This window comes from Scomber japonicus, chromosome 2 (genome assembly GCF_027409825.1).
Source record: "Scomber japonicus isolate fScoJap1 chromosome 2, fScoJap1.pri, whole genome shotgun sequence".
NCBI lineage: Eukaryota > Metazoa > Chordata > Actinopteri > Scombriformes > Scombridae > Scomber > Scomber japonicus.
The window spans coordinates 33865425-33881342 of NC_070579.1; the positions used below are offsets into that span (position 1 = coordinate 33865425).

General features: G+C 41.2%; 1 protein-coding gene across 1 annotated transcript; it reads left to right on the forward strand.

Annotated features, from left to right (window-relative positions):
- The first annotated feature begins 1349 nt into the window (after positions 1 to 1349).
- pi4k2b (phosphatidylinositol 4-kinase type 2 beta) lies at positions 1350 to 13019 on the forward strand. Its single transcript, XM_053334870.1, has 11 exons — positions 1350 to 1886; positions 6137 to 6288; positions 6751 to 6831; positions 7112 to 7231; positions 7386 to 7517; positions 8603 to 8756; positions 9553 to 9614; positions 10037 to 10139; positions 10618 to 10751; positions 10877 to 10936; positions 11618 to 13019. Exons 1-11 carry the CDS (start codon positions 1532 to 1534, stop codon positions 11789 to 11791), a joined length of 1527 nt encoding a protein of 508 aa, XP_053190845.1. The 5' UTR covers positions 1350 to 1531; the 3' UTR covers positions 11792 to 13019.
- The last annotated feature ends 2899 nt before the right edge of the window (positions 13020 to 15918 follow it).

Consider the following 15918-nt stretch of genomic DNA (forward strand, 5'->3'; position numbering starts at 1 on the left):
CCCCCTACCTTGATAGATCACATGACTGCTGTGATACCAGCTGGCTGATTGCTCATTTGCATGTGTTTCAGCTATACTCCCTTATTAGAGAGACGGGTGGTGATGGAGGGGCCGAGTTATAGGTGGAGAGGGGCTGGGGGTTAGCGAGGTGCTGCGGAGAGTGCTGCGTGATTGAGGGGCACTGTGAGATTTCAAAGAAAGATAGAGCACATGAATTTATAGGGAAGACAGGGAGAGAGAGGGGAAAGTAAAATAGGCTAGAGGAATGGAAAATTACTATATTAAACTTGGTATAAAGTAGAGGTCCTTTAACCCACTGGAGCAAATGTATTATTATCTTAAGATGTGATGGCAGCACCAGAAAAAGGCCTATTTGTGCTCTTGAGCTACATACAGTGGTTACTCCAATGCTGACCAGACTATGACACAAGTACCAGATAATTTGACACTGGACTATAAGACATGTGTTTTATCAGTAATGCAAACAAAACTAAGAATAAAGAAGGAAAGTGAAAATAGTATATTTCTGAGGATTTTGCGTGGGAATGAACATGCACCAGTCTTTATTTTGTGTATCACTATCGACATCTAGTGGCCATGAAGGTTACTGCTAGTCTATGTTTATCAGGAGGGCAATTCAGTGGAGCACGAATGGTTGTAAATGTCGGTAGTATATTTATTTGCAAAGTGTGAAATGTGTGCGTGTGACGATTAATCAGATATGTAAAATAAAATAAAAAACAGTGTACCAGTGTTGTTTGACATAGGCCTACCTATCAGTTAAATTGAACCCGCATCAGCTCAATTACAAAGTCTGCCTGCTGCCTTCAATTGTTCCTGATAAAACCTAAGAAAAAGAAGTGATCATTTGCATACACGGTAGACCAATCTTTTTACTAATGATTATTTCATTAATTTGTTGAATTATGTTGAAGCTCTCTCTCTCTGTGTGACTAACAGCCCTGAAGACTGTGTTTAGCTAAGGTTATAAAGTACAATCTTTACATCGCGTCATGCATTGTTTACAGGGTAAACTTAAAAGAGGCGAGAAGGCAACGCAATAGAAAAGCCCAAACTGGTTTCAAATCCAGTAGTAAAGCTAATATTTGGTTTACAGGCGACATTAGCTTTCGCCTAACTTGTGACTGTTGGCCGTTTGTAAAGTGGGATGATTTTTTTTTTAATTTAATAATAAAAAAAGTGTTAGACATCATTTTTTTCCCCTGCTGTTTTAAAAGCTCCGGGAGGTCGGACTTCACAAGAAGCACCTGAAGGCAACTTTAGCCAACGGTGTTCCTTCTCTGCATGCGCATGCGCAGTGAGCTACATAGGAAGCAAAGCAGACGAGCTTGACGGATTATGATGTGGACATGTCGCTGAACGAGAGCAGCTGCTTTCAAATGATTTCTATGGGTTAATATGCTCTCGGTAAAGCACTGGGTCTATTTCAAAATGGAAGACTGACAGCTCCGAGCGGATAAGAAGTAACCGTATGTACACTTAATGGTATATTATTAAAATTTGAGCAACAATGATGTCAGAATGCGACCCGACAGAGACAGAAGCCGGCGAGCCCGAGCTGGACACCGTAGCCACAGCGGTGCCTCCGTCGGAGTCTAACTTTCGCTCGGTGGACCCTCCAAATGTATTATTTGACAGGAACGGGCTTGGGTTGGGACTTGCGGCGAACCCCGGAGCGGCCGTTCGTATTTCGGACTCTTGTGAAAGCGTCTTGACCGAGCTGGAGACGGACGGCTCCGGCGAAGAGGCGCTGTTGCTGCCGTGCATAGCAGGAAGCTCGTCGTCTCCGCGGAGTGGTCGAGAGAAGCGGAGCAGGCGGAACAGACACAGCTCGTCGTCAGATAAAGACACCTTGGCCTCACCAGGTAAATTGTTTTGTTTTTTGGATCAAGGAAGTCGAGATCTGATTACAGTAAGTACGCGCGGATGAATACACAGGGCAGGTCAGGATATGCTCAACAAGGATGTGTCCTGAGCTAGACTACACAACATGTTTCATGGTTGTTTAATAGCGATTGATGAGGTGTAACAGTAGAGATAAGAGTGCAACGTGGTCAAAACATTCTCAAGAATATATTACTCAAATAACTATTTCACTGTGGATCCTAATGGGACACCCTTAAGGGGCCCCTGGTGGTTCCTGGACTATATTTTGGCAACCAAATGGGATAATGACAGGTTAAAAAAATGCATGATGACAGGTTAAGATGGATAATGACAAGTTAAAAGCAGTAACTTATTGAGCTGCCAGCTCAAACTATCCACACATCCATGTTACACTATAGATGGCTTGTTTGCATTGAGGTGTAATCTTCCTGTGTTTGTTACCAGTCAGCTGATCTGATGCAATAGCTGCATGTTATCATCCATGTGGATGATATGAGCTGGCAGTATTACATGGTGACCTCAATGTTATATGAAAGTCCAGCCACGAGTACAGTTAACTGACCGTCATAGTAAAAAATGACTAGTCACACTTTTGTAATTGATTGATTTTTTTTTTTTTTGTATTAATGCCAATTCATATTTAGCAGATGTTTTTCTCAGTGTATGTACAGACTCTATATTGCCACCATAGCCTCAGCTTTTCTACTGCTACTGCATTGCTTACCTGCTTTCACTCTCACATATTCCCAGCAACCACATGTATTTTAAACTACAAAAAACTGATATAGGGAGAACAAAGAAAAGGTGATCTAGTCACCATGGAGGTGGCACATATTCTGACTTAGCTGCTAATTGGATTTTAACACTACTCCCACTCATACCGCCCACCTCATTCCCTGCAACACCTCCAGTATTCACCTTTATTGGTCTGCCTCTCTCTTTCTCTCTCTTTCTTTGTTGGGATCTATTGTTCCACCATGTTCTATCAGGGCCAGAAATCTAGGCCACAGGTAGGTGTGCTTAGCCCAAAATCACACGTGGCAGCATCCCATTTCCTCTGGCCCTTTTAGGATAATAGTGTTCAGGTGTAGAATAACATCAGTTTTTCTTTATCAGGTCAGTGCATCGTGAAGTAGTGGTCACATACTGCGCTGTACAGCATCTCTTTGTATGAGATAAACTGACGTGCAAATCTCCATTGCAAATTGTGGCAGCTGAAGTCTACCTGAATCTATGTGAGGTTAAACAGGTCAGTGGTAAAAATTTACATGCATCCAACCCACTAACCTGCATTCAGCTTTGGGTTCACTTGTGCTCGCAGTCTTCTTTCAGCAGAGTCCATTGTGAGCAGAAGCAGGTGTGTACGTATCTCATTGAAGTTTACACGAAATCCATTGATAAGCACAATCACATTCATTCTATTGCAATAGCATGAATATGAAATAGTTTTTCAGTGTGGCCAATTTCGGAAATTAGCCATTTTCAGAGTGCAGCGCAGTGTTGTGACATCTCACACACTGCACGCACTGCAGGTCAGCTGGTCTCTGGAGCCCTGATTGAGCCGAGCCCCCCCTGCTGTGAAAGAGCTCTGCCGCCGGGTCCATTAACTGGTCGGGGCCTCTGAGCGACAGATGTTAAATATGCATAAGGCCTGTGAGCATGCAAACACGCATACGGCCACACACAAACATCCCGTGGTCTTGTACTCTGCATGCTGATGACGAAGAAGGAGGAATGTTTTTTGGGGAGAGGGCGAGCATGCACGTGCGATAACTTTCACTCACACTGTCTGCAGGTCGAGAATAATGGAAAGAAAGATGAGGAGAGAGAGACATTTAAGCCTCCTGCAGTCACACTACACGGTGATAAGATCAGACTTTCATCAACAGTACAGTGTAGAGAAAGCATGCCTCCCTCATCATGCGAGATAGCTGAATAAACACACTGAATTATCTCTTCTGTTGGAGGATGAAGATAACACCCACAGAAAGAGACAAGACTTTATCACAATCTTTCTGCAGGTCTGTGCTAACACCATATTATTTCCATATTTAAGTCAAATGGGGCTGCTTTTATAGGCCACCACACAGATACCTTCACAGCCACACTTTAAATAAATTTAGTTTTATGGGAGGGTGGTGTGAAGGTAATTAGAACGCTGCCAGCTTCAGGGGTGTCACAGTGTGCTATAAAACCTGGACTGAATAGGGGCCTACTCAGGAAGTAACATCTTCAGCAAATGGCTTGCTGTGCTTACTGGATAAGAGGACACGAAACCAGGGGATCACACATTTAATATGCTCCAAATCCAGTTCGAGGAGTTTTGAATCTCTCTGCGAAACTGCTGTTAGTTAATGGACGTCGAAGGCATCTGGAGGCCTGACAATCTCGTCTTGTGTCACAAAGATCTGACCCGCTGGTGCAAGTTTCCCCAGATTAGTCTTGCTCTACTTTTAGGCTCCTTGTAAAGGTACGAATTAAATCTTCTTTTTTTTTTTTTTAGGATGACCTAGGCTAAGGGAACGCCAAGTGGAGCACAAAACAAAACAGAAGAGCAGCCTTAGCTTCAAACTTCATTGTAATTCCCCCTTAGTGAGGTGCACCTCCTACACAAACTTTGAGGCTTTTAGAGAGACGTCAGCGCTAATAGTTTGGAGTTGTTTTTGGGTGAATGGAAATGAAGTATTAATGCAGGCATAAATCATCCAAAAGGTCTGCTGCTGCATAAAAGCCTCAGTTTGAGTTGGTCTCTAAACACTGTTCCCTATGCTAAGATATTCTCATGTATGCAATCAAGGTGTGTCACATGACCAAGTATCATTTGTAAATCATCCAAAGTCAGTGATGTAAATTCCCTTTATTGTCTTCTCCCCCCTTTTTAAAAAAGAAAAAAAAAAAAAAAAATGTGCTTCTCTCTCCAACCCCCCCTTCAAGCAAATGAACAGTAAAGCTGTCTTTGTTTCTCATTATCTCTTTGACAAATGACACATTAACTGCCCTCCCCTTCCCTTTGTCCACTCCTCCCTCCCTCTCTTCTCTTCTCTGTGTCTGTCCCTTCATCTCTGTCTTACATCCCACTGTGACTCCAGTGTGACTGATAGAGAACATATGGAGCCTCGCTGTCAGCTGACTGTTCCGCCTTATGCGAGGAGGAGGAGATAGAACATGTCATATCATATGATCAGGGCCTCCACCAAAGAAATAATTAGCACCTCAAATCCATCGGAGCGCAGTCACACCCAGAGAACGACTAGATCTGAGAAGGCAATATAGAAAATGCCGTTTTCTGACAAGCGGCATAGGGAGTCGCTCAGCTGTTGCCTCACTAGCTAGAAGGCACCTGGTTTAAATCCGCTGACCAGCTGGAGCCTGTCAGTGTGCAGTTTGCATGTTTTTTTCCCCTCCCACAGTCCAAAGACATTTTGGTGAAACAGTGTGTGGGTGTAAATGTGTTTGTGAGTGTGTGTGTGCAATAGATGAGTCCATGTTGAACCTCGCCTCTCATCCAATGTGTGCTGGGAACAGCCTCCCATGATCCTGTAGCACACAGTACAGGAGGCTTAAAGAAAGGATGGATAGATGGCTCAGCCTGCCTCTCGCATACAAATTGTGCCCATTAAAGTATTTAGAGGAGAGACAGGAGAAGGAAAGATGGACCTGTAGATTCTTCAAAGTCACAGAAATCTACATGTACTTTTTTATCATTTCAGTTGATTTTCTACATACAGTACATATAGTTTGATCTTACACAGAAATATCCTCTTTTTACTTGACCGAGATGACTTGTGAATGCTTGAAAACATTCAGTTTTTCCTTTCAGTTGACAACTGAACAGTGAGGAATGAACTCTGATACTCCTGCTTTCACATTTGGATACTTTTTCCTGCTTTTTACCATTTCTAATCCTTTTAGCATTTTGCCATTGATGTGTCAGCATGCAATAAGTAGATAAGGTGCCAGCAGTATTACCAATATGTTTCAGTTATGACTGTTCTCATAATTGTTTAGCGGTGATACCAACGATCTGAGAATGTCAGGAGGCTTTGAGGGTGCGTAGAAGCGTATTACCGACACATTTTAACTGCGTGACATTAATTTAACGGCACATTTTCAGTGCCGCGTCATTGTTCCTCTCTTGAAGAAAAAGCAATTGCTATTTCACAGCGGCGCGCTCTTGATTGCCTGCAATGTAAATATGAATATTAATGTGAAACTATTTTTGTTCTAGGTACCAACAGCGGGGACTTCAACCATTTTCCCGACGACCCAGAGTTTGCAGATATCATCCAAAGGGCTGAACAAGCTATAGAGAACGGCGTCTTTCCAGAGAGGATTTCCCAGGGTTCCAGCGGGAGCTACTTTGTCAAAGACCCAAAAGGGGTGAGGAGACTGACAAATGAGAAGGAAATAAAGTTGAAATAAATGACTAAGATTTAGTGTACTTTAAGTTCCCTGTAATGTTGAGAGGAGGTGAGGCGTTAAGAAGAATTTAAAGGAGAGACTTGCTGAATAATTCAAGCGGCGGTAATTGCATCAATAACAGATAGGCAGCATGCATGATTAGCGTCACATTAACATGTTTAATGTACACAGCAGGGAAAGCATATTGATCCCTCACTCATTAGCAGCATCTGTCACTTTATGTTTGCTGCTTAGAACTTTATATTTACTCGCCTGTGGTTCCCTCGTCATCTTGCTTTAAAGGTTTCATGAAATAAAATTTAAAAAGTGCTAGTTCTGTTCTGTGTCAGTGTCTGCTGTGTCTTTCTGTCGTCTGCCATGTGCCACATGAATGTCGAAATGCATTTTAGGCACTCTTATCATTCTCTGTTCCATCCACAGAAAATCATTGGTGTTTTCAAGCCAAAGTCAGAGGAGCCTTACGGTCACCTGAACCCAAAATGGACCAAATACTTTCACAAGGTACACTGTGTCTTATGTTTAATTGGTCTAAACCAGAGGTGTCCAAACTTTTCCATAAAGGTCTACGTGGCTGTAGGTTTTCCTTCAAACCAAGCAAGAGCACACAAGGCTTGACTCATTTAATCAGCTGATCTCAGTCTTCAGACAGTTGATCACACGGCCCTTTACAGAATAGTTTGGACATGCCTGGTCTAAACAGACTGAAGCAATATATAAGATGATGTGGCAACACTGCGCCACAAGTCTCCTAACCTCTGCATGTCCTCGTGTCTCTCATTAGCTCTGCTGTCCGTGTTGTTTCGGTCGAGGCTGCTTGCTGCCTAACCAGGGTTACCTCTCAGAGGCCGCCGCCTCACTGGTTGATACCAAGCTCGGCCTGGGAGTGGTGCCGAAAACCAAGGTGACACACGTGATTACAGTGCAAAGTTCCTAAGTTCCTACTGATGTCTAAACCTGATGTAAATGTAGTCAAATGGAATCAGTGAATGATATGGTACTGTATGGTAAGTTGTTGCACTGTGGTCACCGGTTTGGAACTGATCCCTCTCTATCAGGTGGTGTTTTTGGCCAGTGAGACATTCCATTACAGCGCCATCGACAGAGCCAAATCCAGAGGGAAGAAGTACGCCTTAGAAAAAGTCCCCAAAGTGGGACGACGATTCCACAGAGTGGGCCTGCCACCCAAGGTAACAGACTGACCTAATGTCACAAGCTTTTCATCGTTTTGTATACACACATTTTATTATGATCATTGGCTTTTCTGTCATTACATTTTCCTGTCGTAACTCTTATCTTGTGATGTTTCATTCTAGTCAGGTATATCCTTTGGCTTTTATCTGATCTCTTTTCATACAGAGATCCCGTATTATAGCTGTAAAGAAAATCCACCCTTTTGTTCTTTTACACTTAAGCAAATAAAGTCGTCTCACGTTTTCTTTTATATATCATTCTGACATTCTGGATTCAGACGCGTGACATGTAAGACAACAGCGTCTGCTCCCTGTCTCTTTCACACAGACATCGATCCGGCTCTGTGACTAACTCTGTAACCGGCTTATTGGAGGAGCGCTCAATGTCCGCACCTTTTTGTACAGAACACCAAGGCTGAATAAAGGGGCATTCAACAGACTGTGTAAAAGGAGCTTAAGTTAATGTTATTGTATGATTTAGATGGGCTGTTATTCAGAGGGCCATACAAATGGTGTGATAAGGAAAATGCCATGTTTTTTTAATAACTATGAGGAAAATGTCTTTAGCAATGCTGTATTATCTTAGTGAAAGCAGTCCTCAGAATATCTCCTGCAGCCCCCGGCAGTGGACAGTAAAAGGAATCATTTCACGCTGTTGCCTGAAAAGACAGATTCAGTCAAATAAATAGGATAGAGGAAGCATAAATGTCATCTCTGCTTAAAATTGCGTTCTTTATTTCAGGATCTTTCAAACAGCGAACGGAAATCTTCCTCCTATCTAGTGCCAATCAAAAACATATAGAACAGCTTAGGGTGCTGCTCTCTATCTGTCGTCTGAGACAGACTTCATGATGTTCTGTAGCTTTGCAGATCTTACAGTATGTGTTGTGAAAATGTTGTTGCCAAATTTGTTTTGAGGATGTGGTTTCTTATTTCATCTGTCAGACACCGCTGACATTTTTAGCTCCTCAACATCCAAATTTCACATATTGCATAATCACACCACACCGCAACATGACCAATGCAATCAAATTAATCAGTACAGTGGTGGTGGTTTATGTGTGTGTGATGTATCTTCCCAGGTGGGCTCATTTCAGCTGTTTGTGGAGGGTTACCGTGAAGCCGACCACTGGCTGCGGCGCTTCGAGGCGGAACCTCTGCCTGAGAACATCAGGAAGCAGCTGCAGTGGCAGTTTGAGAGGCTGGTGGTGCTGGACTATGTCATCAGAAACACAGGTGAGGGCTGAGTCTGCTGGCATTTAACAGTGTTTACTGAACTCAACCCAGAATGTTTGCAGTGGGCTGTTACACAAGTACGAGAGCATGTTGAGTTAAATTCAACATAGAATTTTGTTGGTTTTAAATCATTTGAAATGACCAAAAGTAAGACTGAATGCTTCTGAAAATGTCAAAAAGTGTAACCACAAAAGAATAAGTATTAAATATGTTATCCACCTATAGTGTATTTAAGTGTACTCATACAAATAATTACTTCATTTAAAAAAATCTAAATGGTTCCTGATTGACATGATTTCCCAGATTAAATGTAATATTTAGAACAATTGTATTCCATTACCTTTATTTAATATAAAAAGTTATAATGTAAGATCATGCCAAACTAGTTGATATGGTGTTTTATTGAGAATTTAGCATTTTGAAGCAAGTTTAATTATTTGGTACAAAGTTGTTATGGTTACACCACTTAGACATTTTTGCCATAATCCTCTAATATATTCTCTCAAAATGGATTGAAAGCAGAAATGTGATGCTGGGTCCACAAAAAAAGAATGTGTGCAATTTATTCATATGTTTATTTAAATTAAATTTGACTAATCCACATGAACATTAAAACACATTTTTCTTATTGCTTGTTTACTTACTTATTAATTATTGTAGTTTATTGACAGTCTTTCTATTTTTGTTACCCACTTTGCTGCTGTAACACTGAAAATGTCCCACTTGTTGGACTAATAAAGGATTATCTTATGTTACAAACACTTCATTTCCATTTCCTCTTTGTCCTCCTCCTCAGATCGGGGGAACGACAACTGGTTGATAAAGTATGAGAAGCCAGGAGAAGGAGAAGGAGAAAAGGTGAGGTTAAATCAATAGGTAGTAATCAAAAAGCAAATAGTTGCTGGAGTGCGGTTACATTTTCATCTTCGGACACAGCCCATGTTATTCCAGATCTGCAGGCAGGATGATTTTGAATATCTCCCTCCCTCATTGAAAATGCATGACACACAGAGGCCAACACAGACACACAATGGCTTGGATACTATAGGTCTGGAACAATCCAGTGCCCCTCTGACCTTGCTGCCAGAATACTCTCAGACTATCTATCATAAATCATTATTTGCCACGTATTGATAACTGAGCAAAGCTAGTCATCTATCTGCCCCAATTACTCATCCTTTTGGACAGTGATCAATAACTAGTGGAGTCTTTGGTCATTAATCATTCAGTCAGTTATCTGTGGTGGCTCCTCTCTGATCCCCTCTTTCCTCTCGCTGTAGGATGCAGAGTGGCCAGAGAACAGTCCGGACTCCTGCACCAAGATCGCAGCCATCGACAACGGCCTGGCCTTCCCCTTTAAACACCCTGACGAATGGAGAGCCTGTATGTTTGTCTCTTTCCATCCCCACATCATTCATCTGCTGTTTTTGCTACAGACTGTCTCTGTCACCGCCTTGTCTGTAATCATGTTGTAAACACTGGTTATTTATTTTAATCCTGTAGCACATGTGGCTGTATTTATTTAGGGTTTTTGTTGTATGACTTACACAAGAGAGAGATGTTACAGTACATGTTAATTAGTTAGCTTTAGAAGTGTTGGTGGACAGATTTTTGTACCGTTTTGAACAGAGCCTGGGTAGCTGTTTCCATTCATAATGTGATGCTAAGGTAATTGGCTGCTGGCTATAGCTTCATATTTATTTATTCATATATTTCCAAAACAAAACAGCATAGACACAACATTGTATAACCAGATGCATGTGGACTATAGCAGTAGACAAAGGCCACTACTCTTATTGTCCTACAGTGTGTTGTGAGAGCTTATAACAAACTGTACTGTTGTGCTGCCTCCTTCCTTCAGACCCGTTCCACTGGGCATGGCTCCCCCAGGCTAAGGTGGCCTTCTCCCAGGAGACCAGAGACCTAGTGTTGTCCCGTCTCTCTGACATGAACTTTGTCCAGGACCTCTGTGAGGACCTGTATGAGATGTTTAAGGTACACGCCAACCTCAGAAACTTTTTTTATTTATAGAAAATAAAAATTGTAATAATACAGGCCGCAAAGTAGTGAATTAGTGACACAGGACACATGCTAACATGAGTCATTTTCTCTCTTTTTAGACGGATAAAGGCTTTGACAAAACCATGTTTGAAAGACAGATGTCTGTCATGAGGGGACAGGTGAGTTTTCCTATTGTTCTTCTAAACTGAATGTTTGGACTTTGTTGTTTCAGTCAGTTTTTCTGCATTATCTCTTTCTCTTCTATGTCCTGTCCAGTTCTTTCTGGCTCTTTCCTTTTACATCCTATCTCTCTCTCTCTCTCGCTCTCTCGCTCTCTCTCTCTCTCTCTCTCTCTGCCATGTCCCACTTTTAGTCACCTCCACTGTTTGCTCTGTAACCTCATCACCACCCATCTTGACCTAATTCCTCATCTTTTGTCCCTGTCTGCTCCCTGCATCACCTTTCTTGTGTGTCTATCCCGCCTCACCTCTAAACCTGCTTTCTTTTAACTTTTTGTCCACTCTTTCTTCAGCCAGTGTCTTAAGCCTTGTTCATTCTTTGTGTTAGGCTTAGTGGGCACATGAAGTAGTAATGTAAAATGCTTCTAGCAGTTTGATTGTAAATGAACACTGAAAGCATTAAAGCATATATACCTGATCTGCATAATGATCCAGTTTTCTGTGTGTATGCACAGTGAGTGATACACAATATTTCCAACATCTGCTGAACTTCTAAGAGTTAAACACAAATCTTCCCATGCAGTTAAATGTAATCAATACTTGAAACTGCAACCGTTACCTTACCTCTCTTTTGCACTGCACGGTTTCTGTGTCTCATGCATGAATCCTGTTTGTCCCCAGGTGTTGAACCTGACCCAGGCACTCAAGGATGGGAAGAGTCCCATCCAGCTGGTGCAGATGCCACGGGTGGTGGTGGAACGTAGCCGCTCAGGCGGGCAGGGACGCGTGGTCACGCTGGGCAACGCCTTTACGCAAACTTTCCACTGCAAACGGCCCTTTTTCTCCTCTTGGTAGTCGGAGAACAGTGATGAAGGGGAGTTGAGGAGAGACTTCAGAAACGGTTTCCTTTTTGTCCTGAAGCCAGGAAATGAGGAAGAGTGGAAATGAGGGATAAAAAATCCAGAATGTTACACTGGAAATTGCTTGTATTTGTCAAGAGGAAGACATGGATGATAGAAAGTAAGATGAAGAATGTTTCCTGAAGAAATTGAGCCTCATTTTGTAAAGAGTTCGCAGAGAAGTATGTGAGCTGGCGAGATCGGCATACCAGTGTCTCCTAGAGACAGAGGGGCTGTTTGTGGTTACCATGGCAACTTGATTGGATAATCGGCTTTTCCACAGAGGTGGGTTTTGTTTATTGTTAGAACGCAGAAAGATTTTTTTTTTTAACCCACCCAAAGTACCTACTGAAGGCTCTTGCAAGGTCTCTTAGTGGGTCTAATGGCCAAAGAACAAGCACTTGCAAACCACAAATTACCAGATCTGTGGTCCAGTGGTGTTTGGGATTCTAAAGGACTGGTTTCACAGATCTCTCCAGAATTGTTAGGGTTTTTTTCTTGGGCACCGTTGATCCTTCTTTGGGATAAAGTCTAAATACTATTCGCTTTGCCTTGTAGGATTACTTATTGAAATATAAATGTGCACTTGCACTGCTGGAAGTGTTTGACTAGTTCCTCATAACTGGGAGAAACTGCTCTTTAAACCTAGTGTTAGTTTTCAGAAGCATATCTGTTGAACAAACACAAACCCAGTGTCTTCAATTCTCACTACTGCCAAAATCTGTCTGCAAAAGGAATATTGAAAAGCCTCAAGAGAAGAATGTTGTTGAAACTTGAATTTAAAACTCTTCACCGGAGGAGGAGGACTAGGATTAAACACATTGCTTGAATGTAATCCGTTTACCGTTTCTACACAGATTCTTGCTCCTAAACATTTCAATACGAGCGAATGCTGTCAAAAATAGAATTTTCTCGTAACGATGAATGTATTTGTTGTTTGACATGTATTTAATTGCTGGCAAGCAGCTTTCTCTTTGAACCTCGTGGCAAGGGGGTGGCACCTCGCCCCTCCCCTTTACGACACATGAAGAGGAAAATCAAACTTGACGACGATATTTCACACTTGCTCGATGCCGTTGTGTTTTCTTATGTATGCATCTTGAAATTTTTATTCCAACTCAATGATTGTATGAGAAGAGTTGTATATTGTATGTAACAAATGAAAAATAAAAATTGGGAAATTGGATTGGACTTTTTTTACAGTCTCACAGAAATAGCAGTGTTGATAACACAGTGTATTGTACCTAAAGTAAAAATCATCTAACAGTCCAGCAGAGCTCAGTTGACATGGGTGAGACTGTTTCCTCACACTTGTGGCAGTACCTTTTAAACATAGAGACCTAATGATTAACTGTTTCCAGGAAAACTGTGTAACCTCAAACCAAAGTCTGCTATTAATAACTGTCAAAAGAGTGAGCAAGCTTTGTGTGTTGTGGTAAAAATAACTAAAATTTCAATATTTCTATACAACACACATCTGAGAAATGAGGCTTTCACATACTAACAATGAACTAAGAACATAAGAAAACAACAGGCCAAAACAGCATTATGGGTCTTCACTGATATAATCTACTAAAGGCGGTTGCGCCCTGAGGTTCAGTCATTTTCTGCTTGACTTCCTATGCAAACAAAATCAGCAATTTAGAGGATACGCCTACTCAGTCTGCATGATTCATGATAAATTGTTGTCATGGTGATATCAATAAAACACTCTGTTATTTGTAGAACTTAAATTGTCTGTCACACTGTCCCTTACTGAGGGTAGTTCAGCCAAGAACAAACTGGAATGACTTCTTAAGCAACTAAGAGCTAAAACAGTCTAAGGATGGCGTGAACAGTATCCACTGTCTGAACTCATTATAAACATACAAAAAAACACATTGAACACATGTAACCTGTACATTATATTTAATAAAAACACCACAGAGATTTGACATAACTCTTTATTAGGCTAAAAGACAGGTTAAGTTGTCCACACCGCAATCAGACACATATACCTCATATAAAGTCCTTTTTATACATAACCAGGAAGTGCTGCAAGGCTAAGAAAAAAAGCAGACCACAATATATTGCAGTAACTACAGCACAAAAGTTTTAGGCATTACAAGTAGTGAGAATGCTTTCAGAAATGCTTTTTATCGATCAATTCACCTCATACAAAGTTCAGAGGAAACCTAAATTGAATCAATATTTGGTGTGGCCATGCATTGCCTTTAAATCAGCAGCAGTTCTCCTCGGTACAGCTCGGCAGGTCAGTATTTCCTGCATCTTGGAGAAGTTGCCACAGTTCTTCTGTGGCTATTTAGATGTCTCAGTTGCTTCTGTGTCTTTATGTACTCACAGCCTTCCACCATCATGTTGAAATCAGGCCTCTGTAGGGTCCATACCATCTGTTGACAGGCCCCAGCAGCATGTTTTAGGTGGTTGTCCTGCTGCAGAATGAATTTGGGACCAATCAGATGCCTCCCAGGTGGCATGGCATTATGAATAAGAATCTAAACATCTAAACTGACTAAAACCATTGCACAGTGCTGCAAATCTAAACCTTGTTCTTCTTATTTGGTGGTAGGAAACAAAAATAATACAGCCAACACAGGAAATAAGTCAAGCATGTGCACCCACTATCAGCTTCAACACACTGCTGCCTGTTCTTTGAGTCACACAGACATCACAGATATCTACCTAAATAGCAAAGGTAAGATCAATATACTGCCAGTTTATCATGGTTGTTAGACTCACAGCATTTTAAATGAAGGCATTGATGAGCATAGGTTGTCATGTGCACACAAACACGTGCATAATTTACTGTTGTCCTCATTAACGCATCTCTGCATGCATCTGCAAAAGAAACACGTGCACAAAACGCACACCCACATACTTCCTCTACAGTGTGCTCCTCCCTAGCCATGACTGAAGCAAAGTGTCACAACCACACATACACACATAGATAAACGTTGTGGCCCACACACACACAGACAGACTGATAGAGTGGAGTGTAGAGCACATCTGGAGAGGCGATAACATGTGACGGTGTTGCAATATCATCAGTATGAGATGTCAGCAGGAGGCTTGCCTTACACTGCCCCCATGTGGAAAACTGACCTCATGCTGCTCATGGGCCAAACATAAAGGTACAGTATGTAAATACAGGACACTGATGCTGCACACTGCTTCTTTACATCAACAAAACTGGAGTATATTTAGTGTCTGGTTCAGAAACACAGAAACTCTTCAATGTGAATATGTCTGAAGAGTGAAACAGGTTTTACAGGTTTGCAGGGTAAAATAAAAGGCCAGTTTGTTGCAAATTCTTTCATTTGTTTGAATGTTTGAAAATTATTTGATATATTTGCTTTAAAATATATGCATTAATTGATGTATGAATTTAGAATGTTGGAAGTTTTATATTTGACGTTATTATTGAAATTGTTTTGTTTTTTTGGAGCAGTTTAATCCCATACTTACAGTTCCTTCATACATTTTTACATTTTACAGTCACAAACAGAACACAGTAACATTATGTTTTTAACTTTTTTTTAGGCTAACAGATGGTACAAGGGCAACATATGAAGTTAAACAAAATCCTTCAAAATGCACACAAAAACACTGACTATTAAAATGGAGCTATAACACTCACTGTGTGCAGGTAGCATATTAAAATTGAAAAAATAATGCATCTTTATCTTTTCTCTGTATCAAACATCAATTTGTGTACATCAGTCTTTCAAAGGTCTATCATACATCTACAGGCCAACTGCTGAGGCCTTCTAATTTCAGTGGTGCATGTTTTATAACTCTGGAAATGACTGAACTGCTCCCCTTGTGGAGAATTTGAAGGAGTGAATTTGAGTTCATGTGAGAAAATCCTTGTTAAAAGAAAAAAGAAAAAACACTTTTTATAGATGTCGAAAAACAGGGTAAACAAGGTCAAACATTCATTCAATTCATACATATTTTGTAAGATCTCACAGGGTAAAACACACTTAAAAATCAAAAGTTGTACAGTCTTGTGTAATGGGACTGGACGGTTTCAGTAACTTCATGTCATGAAGGAAACACAGGCCTCAGTGTCTGCTATACTTG